Source organism: Catharus ustulatus, chromosome 3, assembly GCF_009819885.2.
Source record: "Catharus ustulatus isolate bCatUst1 chromosome 3, bCatUst1.pri.v2, whole genome shotgun sequence".
NCBI lineage: Eukaryota > Metazoa > Chordata > Aves > Passeriformes > Turdidae > Catharus > Catharus ustulatus.
Genome location: NC_046223.1, coordinates 114,305,517 through 114,328,077, shown reverse-complemented (window position 1 = coordinate 114,328,077; position 22,561 = coordinate 114,305,517). Strand labels below are relative to the sequence as shown.

At 44.5% G+C, this 22,561-nt stretch overlaps 1 protein-coding gene across 6 annotated transcripts in view; it reads left to right on the top strand.

Moving 5' to 3' along the window:
- Positions 1 to 22,561, top strand: part of RUNX2 (RUNX family transcription factor 2) — a 156,027-nt gene that overhangs the window by 58,613 nt on the left and 74,853 nt on the right. For 5 of the 6 annotated variants that reach the window (XM_033056182.1, XM_033056181.1, XM_033056180.1 and 2 more), the window contains one exon: positions 4,439 to 4,600. The exons of the other annotated variant lie outside the window; for it this stretch is intronic. In XM_033056182.1, the coding sequence (XP_032912073.1) occupies positions 4,439 to 4,600 (162 nt within the window). The remainder of the gene's footprint in view (positions 1 to 4,438; positions 4,601 to 22,561) is intronic. 6 annotated transcript variants of the gene reach the window in all.

The following is a 22,561-nucleotide window of genomic DNA, read 5'->3' as shown; positions in this document are numbered from 1 at the left end:
ATATTTGCTCGAAGTGTTTACCAAAGATAGCTCCAGACAGCTTGTTTTTTACTATTGGCAGTAGCACTAATCCAACCAGCAGCAGCCAGAGCTAGAGCTGATGGCTGGGTTTAAACGAGAGTGTGAGGCATGGGACGTCTGGGTATTATAGACAGCACACCAAGGAGCTGCCAGCCTCTGATCATGCTCTGATCATGTAACTCAGCTTGGAAAAGGAAAATTGTTTTTTTTCCTATAGAAAATCAGTGTGCTTCACAAACCAACGCCAAAGTAGTGGAAAAACTTGTTCTTCAGTGATATTTGAGGGTTTTTTCTTCTCTCCATTGCCACTTTAGAACATGGAAGGTGTCCCTCCCCATGTCAGGGGGTTTGGAACTAGGTGATCTTTAAGGCTCCTTCCAACCCAAACTGTTGTATGATCCTTTGATGATTTCTGTTGGAAGAAGAGAAGTTGTAATACTGGAAAGCCAATGTCACTGGTGGGACAATGGGTCACTAGATGGGGTTTTTCTTTCTTTCCTTTATGATTTTAATTTTATATGGTGCATCTAGTCTTGGGCTAATTTTTAACAACTCTTATTGCCCATTAAACATCAATATCCATTTAATGCAATCAGTCAAAGACAACAAAGGTCAAGAACCCTGCGTATGTCCCATGGCCATAAATGTGACAGCAAAACCTACACACAAAACAATATGCAATACCCAATATTTCCTTCTTTGTGGAGGTTCACCTGGAAGTGCAAACAGGATGGAGCTGTTTGCACATTAGTTTAGGCCTCGCCCCGTTGATTTGTTTCAGCTGAGCTGTGCCCAGGCTGTCTCAGCATACCCACAATGTGCCCTGCTGGGAAGGAATACGCTGAGAGCCGCACTTCCCCTCACACCCACGCAGGCGTAACAGAAATGTTTACAAAAGGAGGACTGCTCTTAGTAATCACTCCAAAGTTTTTGAGTGTAAATGCCAGCTCGGAGTGGCCCTCTGATTCCTTCACTGTTGTTGAATGCTCTGTTAGCCCTTCCCCATGGCTGTCATATGGAAATGCAAGTGGCTTTCTCCTGGGCAGGTCATTTTATTTTTATATTAAGTATTTTTCCTTGTTTTGGAGGGCTTCCTTTAGGGAGGAATCCACATGCACTCTGCCTCAAGAGCTTTAAGGTTTCTCATCTGTTCTGGGCTTTTTGTGATGGGAAGATGCAGAGCATGTGGTGCTTTGGGTGATGCTGCAAAGTCCCTGGCTAGCAGGGATCCTGCAGCCGGAGACAGCAGGGAAGCTGGCCTGTGGTGTAGGAAAACTGCTCACAAATCACCTCATAGCTTTTTCCCCAATAGTATGTGTTAAATTGTTATCCCACCCCTTCTGGCCCAGAACAAGGAGGAGGGAGATCTTCCTAAGATCAGAAGCATTTTGCTTTTGCTCAGAAGCACTTTGCTTCAGAAGCATCTGTGTGGGTCTGCCCTGGAAGTGCTGTTGTGGCAACTGGCACATCCCTGTGGTGCCCCCAGCACCCTCCTTCCCCCAGGAGGTTTGGCGATGTGTGGGGCCAGAAGGGATGGTCTGGTGAGCCTCAGTGGCCAAAGCCCTGTTCCAGCACCATTGCAGGAACCATCTCCCTGTGAACCAGAGGGTTCACATGAGCTGCATGCTCACCTTCAGGGACTCTCTGGGGCGGTGTTGGGCTCTGCCTCGTGCCGTTTTTCACTGGAAATTGGGCAATGCTGCTGAGCAGTGACGTTTGCCCTGTGGGCTCATAGGTCACCTTTGACTTGGCAAGGCAGCAGTGTTTCACCACTCTCAGGTCCATGCAAACCTTGACCGCCATCAGGCAGCGAGGGTTGGCTTTAGGGCACTTGCTCTGGGATCTGGTGAAACTTGTATTTTCACTTTCCGGTTTCCTAACGGGTCAGAGATACCTTGAGCCAGTCAGCCCCAGGGCAGTGTTTCCCACCCTGCCTCGACCATGACCTCAGCCGTGCCTTGGTGTGGAGGAATGGCAGTAACCCTCTGGCCTGAGGTACTGTGACCTCCTCCTCAGTCACTGAGCTCTGATGAATCATCTAATGTTCAATTGGTTAAAGATTTTCCTCTTTGTTATTTCCTATTCCCTGGGAAGACTGATGTATTTGAGGTAGATACTGAAACAATATGTGGCATGTTTTGGGGTCAAGTGAAAGTCCATCCTGCCCCATATCCTGCTTCTGACAGTGCAGTATGAGAGAAAGTTTTGAAATAAGATGTGAGCCCTTGAAAGACCACTTTTTGCTCTTTATCATTCTTGTGTCCACACAGACATTCATAGCTGCTGGATTAAAGGTGTTAAGTGTAAAACCAAGTCTACCATGGGTGTTCAAAGTGATGAGAGTGCCAGAGATGCTCAAGAAGTTCTTGTGCCATGAAGATTACACTACTGGAGTGGCATGAGCCTCCAGAAAGACACCAGTTTTTCTGAGTTTTCTTAGACCAAAATGATGTAAAAACATCCTCTACTATGATTTTTTTTCCCAGTCTTTACCTGCTATGTTATTTCCTTCTAGCATTGGAGCTGACCTAAACCCAAAACTTTAGGGGCTCTGTTTTCGATTCAGAAGCAGAGATTGAAAAGGTCTTGGAGTTTGAAGGATCTTGGATTTGAGACTGTGCTCCTAACACACCATTAATTTTAAGATTGTTTTTCCAGCAAGCCTAAGCTTTCTGTTCCCACTTGAAGATCATTTACCATTGACTGTATGGTGCATTATTGTAGTGGAATGAGGCAGAGAAATATGTCAATATCAGATGTAACAATGAGCAGTCAGTCAGATTTGAACCTGTGCCAATCTATACAACCCTGGCCTTGAAATTGTTAAAACAAAGAAGTTCATTACATTTAATGATCAAGTGTCCTTCGGATTTCTGAGAAGTTTATGTTAACCATTTATATTACTCAGCTCTAATATAAATGGCAAACTCCGGGAAAATCCTCTTAAAATTAAATTGGAAGGTTGTTTTTTTTTATATATATCTATATAGTTATTTTGCTTCAAGGAAGTATCTGCTTTCCAGACATTTCTTCAAACAAATCATGTCTGAAGAGAAATAATAAACAAGAAGTAGCTGAAACTACAAGGTTTTGCTGTGTGGAAGAGCAGGGAAAAGAGTTTAAAAAAAAAAAAAAAGTTGAATTTTCTGAAAAAGAGCCTTTGCTTATGCCATGTGGCTGTCACATTGCTGTCTGCAGAGCAGGGCTTTAGCACAGCGTTCTGATAGAGCAGGTTCTCCAAATTAAATAGACTTGAGGTACTTCCCTGAAAAATACTGGGTAGGATTTGAAGGGATGTGCTACAATTTCTGTGAGCTGGTTCAGAGATCGTTTTGAAAGTGCTTTGTTTTTGTCAATGTAAGGAAATAAAAATCATAATTTATGAGGTATTCAGTGGTACCTTTATCACCAGATATTAACTGAGAGCAAATGGTTTATAAATCCAAACATCAGTGTGTAAAACTAGGTCCCTTTCTACCAGTGCTTCAGGAAAAATTGAACAATGTTTATCCTAAAAATAATTTCCTCCATAGTGAGCTGTTACAAATACATGGAAAGGTATCATTAGCTTCCGATAGTTATCCCAAACCATTTGGTTTCCTATTTTGCAATTGAGGGTACTGTAAGTAATTGGGCCAGCATCCAAATGTGACATTTTTTTGATGGATGCTGATAAGATTAATGACATTTTTCTCCTTGGCTAGTATTTTCAGTACTGAAAACTCTATTGTGTGATGTTTGAACTGGATAACAGCTTGACGTGCATGCCAAGTGCTGACTGTAGAGTCTACCCACCTCTGAAGGAAACAGCCTTAGGTTGTGCCAGGAGAGATTTAGATTGGATCTTATGAAAATTTTCTTCACTGAAAGGTTGCTTAGGCTTTGGAACAGGCTGCCCAGGGAGGTGGTGGAGTCACCATCCCTGGAAGTGTTTAAAGATCTTGTAGCTGTGACAGTGGACCTGGCAGTGCTGGGCTCAGTGGCCTTAGAGCTCTCTTCCAACTGTAATGATTCTATCATTCCATGAAGTCCACTTCCTAAGATCAGACCTGGGGCTCATCCTTGTTATCTGCTTCTCTTTCTGATTCCTTGAGGACTGGCAACTCTTGGTATAACATGTTGGAAGACAGACACCAGGAATTTGCATCACAGTTTCTAGATCTTTTAAAACTCTGCTCTCTGGTCTGTTCATTTCCCACAGAAATTGTTCTGGGGAGGGAAAAGCACAGACCAAGACCTGAAAAGGCTGAGGGTTGAGGAGCAAATTGTGTTTCATTACATTCTCACTCCTCATAGTAGTGATGTGTGTATGTTCACTAATCCCACTTCTTTCAATTAGGCTGTTGATATCCTAAAACTTTTCTTCCTTTAAAAAAAAAAATCTCTTTTTTTTTGTTTGTTTTTATTTTCCCCCTAGACCCCAGGCAGGCGCAGTCATCCCCGCCATGGTCCTATGACCAGTCTTACCCATCCTACTTGAGCCAGATGACTTCACCGTCCATTCACTCCACAACTCCCCTGTCCTCCACTCGAGGCACGGGACTTCCAGCCATTACCGATGTGCCCAGACGCCTCTCAGGTAAAGAATCTCTTTTGCCTAAAACAATTATGCAGAGAGAAACAGGACTGGCAGCAGCTGCCTCCGTGGCCTCAGACAAACCTTGGCAAGGAGAGCAAACCTCAGCAGTGGTACCAGGGTTCCTGCATGGCAGGCAGGATTCAAAATCCCTTTTTTTTTTCCAAAGTGGAAGAGCTGCTGTGTTGCTCTGAGGATGCCTCACTTGAATAACTTTAGGTCCATTTCAGATCAGATTAATTTTAATTTGTGAACCTGATTCTTTGAACAAATTCTCTCTCTCTTTTTTTTTTATTAATTTCATATTTCCCCTACAAAAGGATGTTTACTTGCATGTAATTAGGTACTGGCATAGGTTGCCCAGAAAAGCTGTGGCTGCCCCATCCTGGAAGTGTTCAAGGCCAGGTTGGATGGGGCTTGAAGCAAGTTGGTCCAGTAAAAGGTGTCCCTGCACATGGCAGGGGGGTTGGAACAAGATGATCTTAAGGTCCCTTCCAACCCAAACCATTCTGTGATTCTGTGTTTCAAAGCAAATGTTATGCTCTCTATTTTTTGGTGCTATACCTTTGTGGTCTGTGTGTTGTTAGGCATCCTGACAGATAGATGCCTTTATTTCTTCAGTAGTTAAGGCTGAGGTTCATTCTCCTGCATTTCAATCCAGTAGCTCAAGAAAGACTGTTTCCTTAGTTAATATGTACTTAAGAGGCCTATCAGAAACAAGCTGAGTCACTTAAAGGTAAAGATTGGACAAATTGTGCTTTGGAATGATGCAGGAGAGAGGAAATACGTTTAGGAACATAGACAAGACAGTAGTAAGGAACTGAGACTTTTTTTTGCCAAACGCACATTTATATATTGTGCAATTCACCTCTAATGGTCTCAGTGATAAAACCATCTGTGTAAAGTAATCTGATTGCCCCAAAGTAAGAGAGAGCCTGTCATGGCACACAGTCACCTTGTACCTCTTGCCAAAAATGAGGAACCTTAGGGGAGGGAGGCTCAGTCTTAAAAACTCCAACCTTGCAAGTGTGGAAATATTAGCAGCGTATGCCAAAAAAGCATGTGTAATGTAAAGAGAGCCTTTATGATTCATTAATGAAAACCAAAGAATCAGTCTTATTACATCTATTTTTTGCATGTTTGCAAGATATTATTATAATCTTGGATGCTGCTGCCATACACCTGTTTGATTCCCAGCCAGGTGAATTTCTTGCTGTTATGTTTTCCCCTTCCACCAAGCTCATAGCACTGGAAATGTGGATCACTGCACTGAGCTGCATCCCTGACGAGCTGAACTGCAGCCAGCAGGCGTGGAGGATTTGATTAGCATAGACTCCTTGATTTCTTTCATCTTGGAGGAGGGAAGCTTTGTTTCTCAAACAAACAGCTGCAAACCCCTCTGCAGCCCTAGTGCACTCTGCCTTCACAGAGATGCCGAAGATCTCCATGTGGGCCGAGGGCTGGAGGGTTTTGGAGCAGGTTCCTGCGGGCTCTCCATGCAACGCCCTGACTTGGGTCAAAAAACTCGATCGGCTTGATGCTGAGGAAATGCTTTGTTTGGCCTGAAACAGGTTCCCTTTGAGTCAGAGCCTCCTGATGGTCTGTGCTGTCGAATGGGTTATTTTTGCAATCCTGCCCGTGGCAATACCTGCAGGAGAGGCTCGGCTGGGACCTGGCAGCTGCACGCCGCATGCTTGCCCTGCAGCCCTTGCTTGTCTGTGTGTATTCAGACGTGAGCGCCTGGCATGTGGGCACAGGCACAGTGACTAAAAGACCTGACTGTGTACGTTGTGTGGCCGTGGACTGAACTTTCCTGCCGTGCTCTATGGCCAGATGCCTTCGCGCTTCTTGTCCTTCATCTTCCCAGGGCTTGAGAGATGCCCCTGCCCTGCCCTGACCTTTTCCCAGCGTGAGCATCTTGCTTCCAGTTAGATTCGAGAGTGAAAAAGGGGACTTTGATCTTTCACAAGTGCCAGAGGTTGCGTGCAGTGTTTGCTGTCAGAAATAGAAATTCAGAATAGAAAAGCTCTACTCAGAACTAGAGAGAGGCATTCCTGGCTGAAGGACCCACTCGGATGCTCAGGTTGCAAGGAGGCACATTGCAGCCTCAGATGCAAACCTGACAGTGCCTCTCAAGGTTTCTCTGGCAGTGCCACAGGGAGGGAGGACAGCATCCAACCCCTCCTGTATCTGAAGAGAGAGAAAAGCAAGTTTTAAGTTGCCTGGTACAGTTTATCCCTCACACTCAAAGAAATGCAAATCTCCACTCAGTTACTTATGCATATTTAGGAAGAGAACAGAACTTTGAAAAGGGTAGAAAATTACTGCAAAGAAACACTAAAATCCTTAGAAAACTTCAGGCATCTTTAAAGCATGAGGGAGAAATTAGAATTTTATAAGACCTTGAATAAAAAAGTCACTTTCCAATACAGTGGCAGAAATCTGATTATCGAGGCTATTAAAAGTATACAAGGTCATTTTAATGAATGCCATATTTACTGCCTGTTGCTTAACATCATGCAGGAGGAAAAATGAGTAAAACCTCCCCCTTAGGCCTTGGCTGTCACACCTACAGGCACAGAACTTCCTATCTGCCCTAATTTCACATCACCCAGCCTTTCCACGCGCCTCCCTGGCTTTACCTGGACAACTGCTAAAGTTGTTCTCACCCAGAAGTTGAAAATAGTCCATCCAATAAGGAAGGAGTGGCTCCTGGTTTTATTGTCAGTGGCAGCCCTCAAGAGCTACTTTTAATAATTTTCCTTTGTCCAAAAACACACTCATCCTGTGGCCAAAGTTGTGGTGTTCTTCCCCATCTTGGGATGGATACATGAGCCAGCAGTGTGCCCAGGTGGCCAAGAAGGCCAAAGGTACCTGGCTTGTATCAAAAGTAGTGTGGCAGCAGGACCAGAACTGTGACCATCCCCTTGTGCTGGGCACTGGTGAGGCCACACCTTGAATCCTCTGCTCAGTTTTGGGACTCTCATAACAAGGAAGAGATTGAGGGGCTGGAGTGTGTTCAGAGAAGGGAACGGAGCTGGGGAAGGGTCTGGAGCACAAATCTGATGAGGAGCATCTGAGGAAACTGGGTGGGCTCAGCCTGGAGAAAAGGAGGCTCAGGAGGGACCTTGTGGCTCTGCACAACTCCCTGACAGGAGGGGCAGCCAGGTGGGATCGGGCTCTGCTCCCAGGGAACAAGGACAGGATGTGAGGAAATGGCCTCAAGTTGCACCAGGAGGTTTGGATTGGATATTAGGGAAAAATACTCTGCTGAAATGGTGGTCAGGCATTGAAACAGGCTTCCCAAGGCAGTGGTAGAGTCACTATCCCTGGGAGAGTTCAAAAGGCACATGGATATGTCCCTTAGGGACACAGTTTAATGTTGAACATGGTGCTGCTGGGTTGGACCTGATGGTGTTTTCCAACATTAATGAATCCATGATTCTTGGTGATGAGGTTGCTTGTGTTTCAACCCCAGATTAGGCTGAGCATCAGAAGAGCTTTGGGGCTGCAGGACAGACGTGGCTGGGCACTGCCATAGCAGTGCATGCAGTTTCTCATCCCATGGGGAAGGAGAAAAGGGCAGCAGGCTGCAACCCCGAGGAGTTCCCCAGGCAGCTGCTGCAATGCAGCTGAACTGGTCGTGTCAGTGTCTGGGATGAGTTCTTTGCACTGCTGGCAGGTTTGCATGCGTGCTGCAGGCACGTGCACCTGTGTGCCCATGGCTGCCAAACTGCAAGTGTTCATCTTCTGCTCTCCAAATGGGGGTCAGTGCTCTGCCTGCACTGCTCTGCAACTAATCAGGGATATATCCCAGGTATCTGGGCAGTATTCGACAGCATGAGCTGAAAAGCAAAGCAAAAAAAAAATATTATCTGGCATCACTCATGCAACTTTTGAAACAATGGTCCAGAATTTTCTCATTCATATCAAGAATAAATAAAGAAACAAGTGCATGAGTCCATGAAATTGCCCTACCTTAATGTTCCAATCATAAAAAGAGCAGGATTCCCCATATTTTATTAAAATGTCTGTCTGTTCAGACTTCCCCAGAAGACAGTGAAAGTTGGTGGCCCAGCAGATTAATATTCTTAATTAAATAATATTGTAGTGGAAACCATGGGAATATAAGAAAAGGGTCATTTTAGAGAGAGTTTGCCTGAGGGATGTAGTCTTATTGCATGATTCATAGTGAATGCACTCAGTCTTTGTGTCCTATGCATAACCAAAGTGCATGTGGGATGGGGAGCATGGGTGACTATTATGTAATTAATGTATATGATTCACATAAATATACACATCACAGCCATTTTACATAACACTTTGGGGCTGATCCAGCAAGCCCTCCCCACATGGAAGGTTCAGAGCAGGGAGTGCAGGTCAGGTTGTTCTTGCAGCCACACCAGGGCTGCTCCCAGGCAGGTGAAGGAGGGGTGGGTATAGATGTCCCCAGGGCAGACAACTCCCTCAACTCCCTTTAGAGTCAGTGGGGACAAACTGGCATTTTCAGGATTTGCAGGTGATCTGTGCTGGTCCCTGGCAGTGCCTGGGAAGAGCCTGCTTGTCTCTGAAGCAAGCCTAGGTGAGTAGTTCAAGTACAGGCACGTATGATCTGATAGTCTCCCTTTGCTAAGGTGATTTAAGAGACAGTTTAACTGTCCCATAAACATATCCATATCACAGCCTAATTACAGTCTAGTCCTGGTTTAACCCTACCTCACCCTGACCTCGACCTTCTCCACTGTTGCAGGGTTTGAGCTTGATTTTAATTTTATTGAGAATCCTGAGAAGGGAAAGGTGAGGAGACTTTTTCTCCCCCTACACTTTTCCTACCCACCCTTCTGCCTAAACACGAGTCTCTTGCTTTTTGCTTCACCACTGAGAGAGACTTGCAGGGTCAAGATCTTCAGATGCTGGAGGACCTGTCCTACAGGTGTACCACAAACACAGTGCTGACTGTGGAAGATCCTGTCTGTGTTTGACAGATTCCACATGACAAATGAGAAAATTAAAACTGAATCTAAATAGAAGGACTAATTACCAAACCTAGCTTTTCCAGGCCTGGACTGGACCCTTTTTAGATATTTGTCAGTTGAGGATGTCCCACCATGCCCAGACATTGCTGTCCCACTAGCTGGAGTCCCCACAGGGTGCAGGGTGGACTTTGCTGTATATTTACTGTGTCATTGAGTAGGGGCATGCTGAGATAGATGAGGGAGATGAGAAGTCTGCAGACCCATTCCTCTGAACTAAAATGGCCAGAAAGTGGCATTTTCACCAATAAACTGCACAGTGGTAAGGCTGGACTGTTAAATGCCAGCACTGTTAAGCTGTCAGCAAGGCTGGTTTTGAGTGGGCTTGGCCAGCATGGTCGCAGACAGGTCCCAGCTGTGGTTTGGAAATGAGCAGAGTCCCGAACCTGCTCCTGTGGGCAGCTCAGAGTCAGCTTCCCCATTATGGAGTCAGGATTTAACATTACATCTGTGGCCAGACCATCCTGACTGGATTTAGAGCCAGAGAATGTGCCCTGACCCTGTTTGCTAGCTCATGTATAGCCAAACTTTCCCATTAATTTGTCTCGCTCTGTAGATAAATCACCACAATGTTTGGGCCATCCTGGACCCTCATCTCAAATTGAAATTTAAGAAACCTTCCTGTTCTCCCAGCTCACTGACAGCTGGCAAGTATAAATGCAATGCCAGCCATGCCCTAATCAGGGACAATACTGGTTTTTTACACAATTTAATCTTCATTCTTGTTAGTCTAAAAATCATATTGTAGAAAGCCACATGGAATGGAAGCAGGTCCAGCTGAACCTCTGGATTTAGTATTTGTGTGTCAATAGGAAAGGAACTGACTGTGATGGGCTTTTTTGTCTTGGGGTCCTATACTGGTTGTCATCTTGGGTTTCTCACCCTGTGTATGAATTACCTTGGATTTTGCTAGTGTCATGTACTCACATGCTTTTTGTAACTAGGATTTTTCTTTTTTGGAAGAATTTGGTCATTGAAACAACTTTTAGAAATAAAGGTTGTTTCTTCTCCTAAGGAGCTCAGAAAACTTTACAGCAGCTAAGTAAAAACTGTGGCCATGGAAGTAACTGTGCTTTCATCCCTTAATTCCTGCTAACTTGATTAAATGTTGTGGGCAATAAGCACATTTCAGGATGGGACCTTTCATAAGGGAAGGCATTAGTGCTGTCTCCAAAACACAATTCTTTTCTTTATGTGCTGTGGGAAGCAGAGAAACAGTTAATGCTGTGGCTATTGCCAGCATGGCCCTGGTGTGAGCAGCCCTGCAATGAATGAGCAGTTCACGCTTCAGCAATATTGTCTCAGGCTCTTGGCAAACCCAAGAAACCAGCTCGGTTTCTGGTGTGCTCGCTATGCTGGGATGTTTTTCTTGGTGACTGTAACAATTTTCAGTCTGTCTTCTTCTTCTTCTTCTTCCTTTTTTTTTTTTTTAATTAAATGGAAGGCGAAAGACTCAAGGTTGTCTCTGTCTCTCCTTGCTAATGTTCAGTGCTTTCCTGCGAGGTGAAACTGAGTCAAGGCAAAGTAAAGAAGTTGGGGGAGCTCAGCTCTTCAGAAACAACCCGCTCATTTTGCTGCCTTCCCTAAACTTGTAACTCGCCTTCCTTTTTTTTCTCTTTTTTTTTTTTTTATTATTTTTCAGTGGTTCTATTTATTTTGTTTACCACAGGTTTTCCATTTTTAGTCTCCTGCCCACTTGGTGCCACCTGGGAATCTCAGCACCTTGGCACTCGTCTGTGGGCTTTCAGTAACAGCCTCTCCACTGGGCTGAATCTCTCATTGGAGTAATTGTCCAGAAGATGCATTGCATGATCCCTACCTCAAATTTTTCTAGCGTGGGTGGCCTCAAATTGGGCACCTATGCCCATATTTAGGTGGCAAAACAAGCGGGCTGATTTTCAGATGTTTGAATGTTGCAATGTGTGTCTTTAAGCCCTTTTCATTTACTTAAAATGGTTGTTGGGAGAGGAAATAAACAGGAAAAATGAAGGCAGAGGGAAAGAGTTTATTCCTGAAATAAGGGATTTTTAAAAGTACTGAAAAGAAACAAGTGGAATGTTTTGAAATGGAATAAATTTGTTGCTGATACAGGCAGGAAATAGCACACTCAAATATATGTGGATGTATAGATATATTTTTATCTGAGCTTTTTTTGCAATGTGTTTTATATTTAGGACACATATCAAGATTTGCATCTGTTTCCAGAACTTGCTGCTAACAGTTAGTAATGATGCCAAAACATACTTTAGTTCCAGCTTGAGACCAAATGATATTCAGGGCTTTTTTTTATTACTAATTTAGGGTCTGATATTAATTAAGGAAATTTTCCATAAGTGCCAGGCTTTTTCTGAAGAACTCATTAAAATTATATTAACTTAAACCGGAATCACAGTCTGAGCATGTTTTGTAATGATTATTCTTACTGACTCTGCTGGGTTTTGTAAACAGAATGCTAATTGTTAGTGGGGCAACCGGGTCCTCAGTTCCAGACTTCCAAAGGGACAGATTCTGAGCCACTACCTAGATGTGTGTTCCCAATAAAGTCAATAAGCCTCTAACAGGAAGGCTGTGGGATCGAGCTCTTTGTTTCATCCTTCTGCAAAGGCGTTTGATGATTTCTCCCTTCCCTTTGTGGAATTGCTGTTAATTTTCTACCTAGGACGGAGCCAGCAATGGCTGCTGAGGCAGGATCACATGTGTGCTGATGTGGAGAGGAAATGGATCTTCATGTGTGAAGCTCTCCAGTACATACAGGGTGGTCAGGACTTATCCACCCCTCTCCCCTCACGGGCCCAGAAGGAAGCTGGGGAGAGACTTCTGGCAAGAGCATGGAGCGACAATCCATGGAGTGACTTTAAACTCAAAGAGTTGATTTAGATCAGACGTGGAGAAATCATCACTGTGAGGATGGCAAAATAGTGGCACAGGCTGCCCAGAGGGGTGGTGGGTGACCCACCTCTGGAAACATCCAAGGTTGAATGGAGCTCTGAGCAGCCTGATCTAGTTGAAGATGACACTGCCCATGGAGGGTTGGAGTAGAACACCTTGAAAAGGTTCTTTCCAACCCAAACCATTCTGTTATTCTGTGATGTTGCCCTTAAGTCTTTGTGGCCTTGTGCCTTTGTTGCATTGAATTGGGTTTGATTAATTGGCCAATATGGATTTATTAACTGGTTCCATAAAATGCAGGAGAGTTTGGTCCTCCTCAGACTGCGACTGTGTTTGGTAGGAGGTGAGGTAAAGGAGTGTGCCCTTCAGGAGCTGAATGGTTTACATTCTGCAAATTTTACACTAAAAAAATACAATTCAAGAGGTAAAAACTGCTGCTGGGAGAAACAGCTGGAGCTGCCTTGGTTTCCATTGAAATTTCCTTTCATTTCTGGCCACGCAGCATTTGACCACACTGAATTTGGTCAGCAAGGGAGTGTTAGATCCCAGCAGAGCTTCAAAAACACCTTCTTGAAGTGGTTTTATAATGGTTGCTGGCCCCCATTTTACACATGACCAAATCTCCTCCCCTCTTGATGGATGTTTTAGCAGAAAAGAACCTGGTGTCCTGCCAGCTTGGCTGTCAGATTTCAAAGAGCTTTGATACTGGTGATACTGGGCTGATACTGGTGACCAAAAGGGAAGGCAAGAGCCATGCAAGTAGCTCAGGTTTTCTGTGGTTGTACAAAAGCAAACAATGTAGGCAGTGAAGGAGAGGGAGATGGATGAGATAAAATGAGGGAGCACCTTCACGTGGCTCACGGAGGATGTTATTAAGGGAGAAGGAACTGTTTCATATGCATTAAGGGAGTGTATTTGGGGACACTAATCTGGAAATCTCTTAATATTCGCTTTCAGACTGGCTCAAAAGAGGGTGAGGGAAAGGATCAAAAGCAGGAGGTGCCTTCCTGAGCTCAGGACAGTTTCCCCCTCCACAGGAGCAGTGTCCAGGTGGTGGAGTGGCCCCCCAGGGAGAACCCAACCCTGAACCCACCTGGTGCTTGATGGTGCTGCTGTGTCCAGGAGCTTTTGTGGAGTGTGAGGATTTTTAGCAATGGTGAAGCTTCATCTGTGAGGCACAGGGAAGAACAATTTAATATAAGCAAATCTCCACAGATGTGTAAATTTATCAATTATTGTACAGTGAAGCCCGTGTGAACATCTGCTTTGAACCCAGGTGTAAAATTTCCCCAAATTAGCTCTCATTTGAACTTGAGGGCAACCTCTGAGAAAAAAAGCAAGCCCAAACACTCAGTTCATTTAAAAATTTCCAGGGAAGCAAAACCCACCACAACCTTTGGTTGCAGATGCTAATTAATTTCACTTTGAAATTTGGGTCGTATTACCAGTCTGAATTTGTCTAACTTTAGTTTCCACTCATTTGAACTTGCTATGACTTTACTATAACTTTGTCTGCCAGAACGTAGCACTGATTTTGATTTCTGAGGTTCTTGTGGGTTCCTGTGTTGGTGGCAGGTACAGAGAGGTGGGTAGGGCAGGAGGTGGCTGTGGTGGGTCTCAGGGAGGTGGCAGAAGCCACAGGGAACTGGCTGGTGCGGGACAGAACTGATTTGACTTGCAAGGCATCTGAAGAGGGACTGTGAAAAAATATTTTGGCCAATTCAGTTTGCTGTAGATTATATTTGGACATCATCTATCATATCATGGAAGTTCCCTTTTCTAATCAGCCACACTCCTACTGTATCCACTGAAAAGGTGTTATTTTTGGTTGAATTACTTGTGGCACTCTATTTTTCCAACCCACCTGAAAAAATGTACTCAGAAAGCATTTTTCGCTGACTTTGTGGGCTTCTGCAATTCCTTTAGGAATTTTTCTGCCTTTGTGTTTGCCCAATTGCAAAGTCCTAACAAAATGAATTTGATTTCTCACACACTACCCTAGATGGAGATAAAGGAATAAAACAGTGTTCCCCCTTAGTTTTCCTGCACTGTTTAATATTCCATTTTAAGAAACACAACTCCCTGATTTAGCTTGCATCTCCAGTGTCAAAAGCAAAGCTCAGAGCTGAGTTTGTGGCCCTGTTGGGGAGCAGACACCCAGCCAGGGCAGCCTCTTTGCTCTCTACAATCCTAATTATTCCAGAGGAAAATTTGCAAACAGACAGTTGAAACTGTGTTAATCTCTTGGGATTACTTGGACAATGTTTTCACTGTGTGAAGAGGTTTAGTTCTGTCAAAAGAGGTATCATACACTTAATGCAGGGGATTTTGTGGTGGTTTAAAGGTGCATTTGGAGGAGGAGAGGAGTCAATGTGCTGTGTGCTCAGCCCTGTCTGGGCCAGTCATCTCCAAACTTCCCAGTTCTTGTTCCCAAAGGTCTCTCTAATCATCCATTTGATCTTTTATCCCGTGGTAGCCAGGAGTGCTAGCTGTAATATGTTTCTTTGTAATTTGGGAGTGCTGGGATAGGCAGCTAGAAGAAGCCTCCTTGGGCTTGTGTGAGAAAGAGAAGCAACCCTGCTGAGAAAGGGGAGCACCAGCAGGGAAAAACAGCCTGAAGGATTTAAACCAAGGATCAATTCTGAAAGCAAAATGGAAAGCTAGTGCATCTCATGGCAATCTTTCCATCTCTTAACATCAGAAATCTCTGGCAGTGAGCAGTGAAAGGTGGTGTGCTTGGGTTAGGAGCAATACCACAAAGCCTCTTTCATTTAGCTGAGATGAAAAGCCCCTACACAAGCTCCAGTGATGCCACATGTGTGGTTTCCACTCGTTATTTTTAATGTTTAACTGGGCTATCACTGTCTGATCCATAGGCATGACTGCTTTTTAATGCCCTTTTCTATTAAACAGATACTGGTTAGAATTGGCAGAATATTATAAAGCTAGCAGCTAAAGGTATGTCCATCTTGGTTAAGTTTATTAATTAGGCTGCACAATGGGCTTGGTTGGAAAACCAGTTTGAAGCACAGGTACAGGATCAAATCTATGAACCACATCATTTTTATTGGATAGAAGTCTGTAAAAACACAGCTTGCCATATTTAATTTTGCACTGAAATGATGTTTTGTGTTGTGTTGAAAGCTGAAAGTGGGATTGAAAAATTTCCACAAACTGGAGATCAGTCCCCTTGTCAAGGCATCAGTTGAGGTTTTGGCTTTAGCTGGAGCATCCAGGTTTGGCTCCTGCAGGCAGTGCAGTTCAGTGATCAAAGCAATAGTTGTATTTGGGAATAGCTAATGGACCTCTGCTGGAATCACTGCTGGCTGCTGAGAGTGTTTGTATTGTGATGGTGTCTGGAGGTCTCATCCCCCTTGTGCTAAGTTCTATGCAGTGAGAGAAGAGAAGGAAAAAAGGGAAATCAGCCTGTCCCCATGAATTTGCACTTTTAGTACAGTACAGTTGGTTACAAGATGTGCAGTGGAGCACAAGAGGGAATCCTGAAGGGCACCAGCGAGGTGGTGGCAGTGGCTGCAGCCTTACTAGATCCAGGTAGTGAGTGTGGGTCAGAAGGGACGGCAAAAATGAAATTGTAAGGAGGTACTGAGGTAGCTCTGTGGCTCTTCACCTCCTTGCAGGCTTCAAGCAGGAAAGAGATGATAAAGCTGTTTGTAACATCTTGTAATAAGAAACAAATGGTGTCAGTCAGGTTAGGCCAAGGGACCATCCAGGACCTTCTCATCCTGACCAAAAGTGGTCACTCAGTTCCCCTGGAGTTCAAAATCAGAATATGTACATATCTGAAGGTTTTTATCTGAATCACTGTATTTAATAGCTGTTGACACAGCTCTGTGAATCTGGTTGCCCTTAGGTAGATGGGAATAACCCCAGAGGAGCTGCTTGACCAATTGTATTTCCTATAGGTCTATAGTGTCACAGTCTTATAGGAGTGACAGAGACCTTGGGAGATCATATGATTTGTGCTCCTATTTGGAGAAATAGGATCAAACATCTGCCAATTATTCCTGTTGAGTGGAGCCAACGGGTTATGCATGTTGTCGCCACTGAAAACAAAAATAAAACTATGTCCCAAAGAAGGAATCCAAGTCAAAAAAATTAATTACAGTTGAAATAACTAACTTGAGTGCAGTTAGAAAACTAGAGCTGGATAGGGTTTGTCAGCTTTGAAAGTATAGAGACCTCTGTGAAAAAGCTGTATAGCATTTAGATACCCTCAAGGGTGCAAAATGCGAGGCCTGGGATCCAGTCTAGGGACTGACCACTGAAAAATAGACCTTCTGCAAAGGTAACTGACTGGCCAAAGAGGAAGGGAAGCAAGTGCCTCAAAAACACCAGGAAGGCTGCTGACCTGAAATCTCTGCAACATAAGACCAGGATGAAATGGCTCATTGGAAGAGGCATCTCACAGCAGCTGCTCAGAGGAAGTCCCCGGGAACTGTGATGTGGATGCTGGCATGGCCAGAGGAGCCACAGAGGAATCCTGGCAATGGCAAAAAGGCACCTCTCTTTCTCCTTTCTTCCCTCTTCCTCTCTCAAATATCTCCCTCCAAAGGGATTTTTTGTTTGTTTTCGTTTTCATTTTGATTCCTGCTAAAAGCCAGCCCGTGTTGTTTTCCTTTTTATGGGTGAAGAGGAGCGCAGGGAGGATCTAAGCAGCACCGGAGCCGAATTGGGAGCCACTGTATTAGATTCCAAAATTAGATAGGAAGCTGGGTTTAAGGGTAGTCCAAACCCAACCAGTTCCTCGTTTGGCCTGGCCCACGTAGGTGGGCCAGACTGGTTTGGAGCTGTTTTTTGGGCAGGCTCTTTGCCCATTGCAGCCGCAGTGGGGCTGGAGCCGGCGCCTGGTGCTCAGCCGGGCCAGCTCCTGCTCTCGCTGGCCTGTGCTGCAGATGCACTGGGGGTTTGGTTTAAAGCAGTTCTGCTGCTGCTTTCTCAAGCACATGAGGACAACTGAAGGTGCTAATTCAGGCTGATTTGTATGCATCTTTTTTATCTCAGAAATCGGGATTGCATATGAAAGTTTATTTCAAGTCAAATTCTCTTTGCTCTGACTTCCACTTTTTCTGTGTCTTCACCCATTGAAGAGCTCATAAAAATGTTGGGTTTTGCCTTTAGTCTTTGAAACTTTACAGCATTTTCCAACAAAGGATTTAATAGTATTTTCTAAACTGTACTACTAACTTTTGTCACTTGGCTAATATGAAGTATTGAAATATAGATTGTATAGTAAGCAAAATTTACACAGGAAAAAATCAAATTATTTGCCCAAATTCACAAAATAAATCAATAGCAAAAACCAGAAAGCATTGTATCACATTTTCCCTTGTAACAGCTTTAATGGTTAATGGGCTTTCTATTTCTATTCTTAATCACTGTTGATGATCTGAACTTAAAATCCAAGATACCATATCTGAGGTAAATCTACTGATGGTCTAAAGAGCTGCTAGTGGTATAGCCTAAGGGGCTGTACATCAAACAGCCTCAAGCATGTTTATGATGTGAGCTGTTACAGACTCAAGTCTGTTTCTTTTTCTCATCACCACCTTCCTGGGAGGATAAAACCCATATTCAGACTTTGCACTATGGAGAAGAAGCATTTATTTAGAGGTGTTCAAAGTTGGGCTGGTTTAAGCTTCAGCTCAGCTGATGAATGGGGATGCTGTGTAGACCATCTTATAATGGATTGAAACTTTGCTTACAGTAGTTCGCCTTAATTTAGTAGGAAGCTCAGGTTAGGTCTGAAAGGAATGAAAAAAATATACAGACGGATTTACACAGCTTTTATTAAACGAGATTGAAAATTGTAGGTTGTTGAAGTGAATATAAGAAGGGATACAGTGCCTCTAGCCCTGCTTTATGGCTATGTTTAGCTGTGTTCTGCTGAATTTTGTGGCAGCTTAGTGTCTAAACAGACACTGAGTGCCTAAATCCATGGACTGAAACCTCTGTAGATCTTTACAGAGCTCAGTATTTTTGACTCTTAGCTATGAGAGCAGCAGCTCCAGCAAAAACAGCCCAGCAGTTGTGTGCAAGGTTTTCCTCCATCTTCCTGAAGCTCATGGTGATGGTGGCAAGTCCTGCTCTGTGGCTAGAGAGCCACAACTTTGCTCCTGCCATGCCAAGGGTTGTGACATCCCCAAGCTGTTCTGACTCTGCCCCATGACATGGGAGCAGGATTTGGCTTGGTGTTCACCCATGGCTCTCCCCACAGGGCTCCCTCTCACCCTCAACCTCCTGAAATTTCCTTGGACAGTGAGTCTCGAGTCATGCTGATGTGTTTGACCATTTTATCACAGTTATTACTGTTTGTGTTACTTGGGGGAAATGTGTTCTCACTGTAAGGGAAAAAACTCTGGCCGTCACTGGGTGAGTTATTTTCCACTGTTTTCACTCCAACAGCATTATTGCGCCTGCTGCTAAAATCCCTAACCTAAGATGGAAATGCCTCCGTGGTATCCCCCCTCTTCTTTCTCCAGTAGCCAGAAGTCCTGTGGGTTAAATGCCCTCATTGCCTGGGAACAGCTGCTCCTGTGCAGCCCCAGCTCCCAACACAAGCAGCTGCCTTCCTGTGCCTCTGCAGGACGAGGTGTGGCTGTTCCCCCTCTGGGGACACGGGACTGCGTGCTGGGGACGACTAGAAATCAGCATCATGGCCCTGCTTGTGGACAGGGACCCAGGCTGAAAATGTCCTTTGAAGGGAGAAGTTATTTTGGAGGAGAAAAGTATGGTTTTAATTGTTTAGATGAGGGGGTTTGTGTTTTATGGATGTCTGGGGGCTGGGGAGGTGCTCTTCTTTCTCTGTGTACGATATTGTTCAGGGCAAAAAGAAATGGATTATCTACATTTGTGAATTTAAGTTTTTTTGGCCAGAAGTGTAACGATTTGTAGGGTTTGATTTTTCTCTGGGAAAAAAAAAAGAAAGCAGAGCGTTTTGAGAAACAAGGCCGAGTAACCAAAATATGTTTGTTTTTGTTTAAATCGCTCAGCAGAGAAATCGTCTCTTGTCTATTGTTAAGAGCGAGGTTTAAATCAAAGGCAAGTTCTACATATTCTAAAATATACAGACAACTCTTTGAAAGCAAAGCCAAGCCAAACTTTAAAAGAGACCTTCTCCTTGATGCAGAAGTTTTCAGTTAGTTACTGTGCTGGGGCTTGAGTGGAAAGAACCAGCCTGAGAAACAAATGGCAAATCCCCATTTCGGCGGCGGAAGCCGGGAAGAGCATCATATTAATAGCACACGAGACCTTTCCACAGCCATCCCAGTCCAGGGCTTTTCCAGCAGCAGTGAGGAAAAGCCTTTGCAGTCCGTGGGTATTTTTTTGTGTTCATGTTTGGCTGTGGAAGTTTGAAGCGAGCGGCAGAGCGAGGGAGTGGAGGGCCTGATCCTCTCATGTTGGGTGGTCCCTCCCACCGCAAATAACCCTATTGGAAACAGAGGGACTATTTGTGGAGTCATTTGTTTGTCAGGAAAAGTAGGGTTTGTAGGATACGGCCCCAATTAGCAGCCAAGTCCTGGTTATTTTCTCGTGATAAAAAGGCAGGTATCTGTGGCAGAGATGCACGTAGCATCTCTCCCATTCCCATTTGAACTCCTGCCACTCGAGCTGTACTTCTTCCCACTTCCTCAGCCATGCAAAGATTATTCCAGCACCACAGTAGCTCTGGTGAGCTGGGTGCTTCCCTCCTGCCTGGCCTCCAGCCCTTTTCTGTGCTGTTTGGGATTGCTCCTTCTCTCTGGTACCCATCAGGGAGGGCACCTGGCAGCTGCTCTGGAGCTTTGGCTACAAGCAGGGAGGTGATATCCACCCCCTGCCTGGCAAACCAAATACACCATCCCACAATAAACCCTGCTTTTACTATGGCTTGGGTACAGCCAGCATATCCCCTCCTGAGTCTGGCATTTTCCAGAAATGTAACTTAATGGACAGTTTATCGCCGAGTTGCAGCTTTTGGAAGGGCAAGAAGGAAAAGAAGGAAAATTTGTAAAGGAAAGACAAAATTGCTCTCACAGGTTACCAGACAGTGGGCACCTGCCCAACCCATGCAGGCTGGCACAGGCAGGGCCACAGCTCTGCCGACCCCATGTGAGCTTGGTAGATGCCAGGAGAGCTTTCTGGGAGCTGCAGGAATGCTGATAGCAGTATCCTTATTTGGGGGAGGAGGAGTGTTCTTGTCAGTTGTATTATTTTGTGATTCTCTGTTTTGGTAGCCATAAGTCATTAGTTGGTTTTAATTTTATAATTTTCTTTTTTTTTTTCCTTTTTCTCTTCCCTTGAAATTGAAATAAGGACTGAAAGGGAAGAATTTTCCTTCTTTTTTTCCCCTCACTTTTTTTTTTTCCTTTTTTCCCCCCTTTTTTCCTCTTTTTAAAAATTTTTATTTTTTTTATTCTGGCTAATCTGAGGCACACTGCCACATCTGAAGCCACTTGGCTTATTATGGATTTCATGGAAACTGATTCCCTGAAAGTGTTTCCATATGTGTGTTCCCAGTATATCCCATCCTTTTCTAAATGGGAGTACAAACTCGCACACGAGCTGGAAATGGCTTCAGGATGTGACAGAGAAGTCATATGACTGGAGTGGCACTGTGTGTGGCCCTCTCTGAAAGACACGGTGTCCTGTGTGCTGGCTCCTATCCTACAGTAGATCCAGTTTCAAAGAATATCTTCCTTCACGGCTTCTTAAAAACTCTTAATCAAGAACCAGCAAGGAATCCTCTGTCCTCAGGAGAGATGTCCATTAGTTGAATAAGATGCAAAAGGAAAATTTGGATGGGGAGGGAAAAGGAGGGGTTTAAAGGACGAAATAGCAGAGCAATGCCAAGGGCTTCCCCCCCTTCCCTGTCCCTGCAAAACATAGTTCCTTTGTGTCTGCTTGAGGATCAGATGGTATTTCTGAGTTAGTAGCATGCAGTGGAAAAGTACAATTCATGACAACATTGGAAACAAATATTTATACTGGACAGTTAAGGCACATTTTTCTGAAAAGAAGAAAAAAAAGAAAAAGAAGGAATAAAGTAGCCTGTGAGCCATGATGTATATTATCTTCCCATTCACTGGATTTACTCAGGATTCCTGTCCTGCTGCTCTCCATCGCCGTGCCTGCTTCACAGCCCTGTGGTTTCACCCCCTTGCTGTATACAACACTCTGAGGTTGCTCTCCAAGAAAAGCCTCAAGTGCTCCTGCTGATGCCTTTCGGCTGGCGAGAAGCAGCGATGGCTGAAATTCAGGCAGGAGAATTTGGGGAGAAGCGCGCGGAGAGCGCCGCGCTCTCGTGTGCGTGTTTGTGCCATGCGGTGTCACAGAGCTCCTGGACGTATTTCCAGGAAATTTTATTTACTGTGTGGTTCCAGTGCAGCGTGTAGATGGCCTGAGACTTTAAACAAGCAGGGGCTTTTGGTACACTGCCAGTTCCTTTCCACCCGAATCACCCATGACAGCTCCAGACTGGAGTCACTGAGATGAGATAGCAAAGGCTGAGAAGTTCCAAGGCTCCCCATCCCACCAGGTCAACAGGCACCCACGGGTGGCAGGTCATAACCACCAACCCAGGATCTTTTTCTCTAATGTGACCGTTTGTCCCCCTCCTGTGGTTCTCATTAAGAAGGTTTATAAATCCTGTGTAAGTGAGGCAACTTCTATAAATGAGATGGTGATGGCTGAAGCTTCCACAGCTTCATTTCTGCTCCCAACAGACCATCTAGGAGAGGTTGGTTGTTGCGTTTTTCTTCCTACTGATGTTCCCTAAATTATAGATGAGCTATCTCTGGGACTGCAGAGAGCAGTCACCTGTGTTTCAGTGCATAATGTCACCCAGCAGGAGCTCAGTGCCTTAAGAAAAGCAGCTTCATCCTGCAGAAAAGTGCTATGGAGGGAGCAGGACAGGTAATGACAGAGCCCAGGCTGAAGAAATGCAGAGAGACTCCAATTTTGGTGTTAAGCAATATAACATCTCTGTTTGAGAAACGCTCTCCTTTCTTTGCACGAGTGGTACTTTAATGATCACTACTAACTA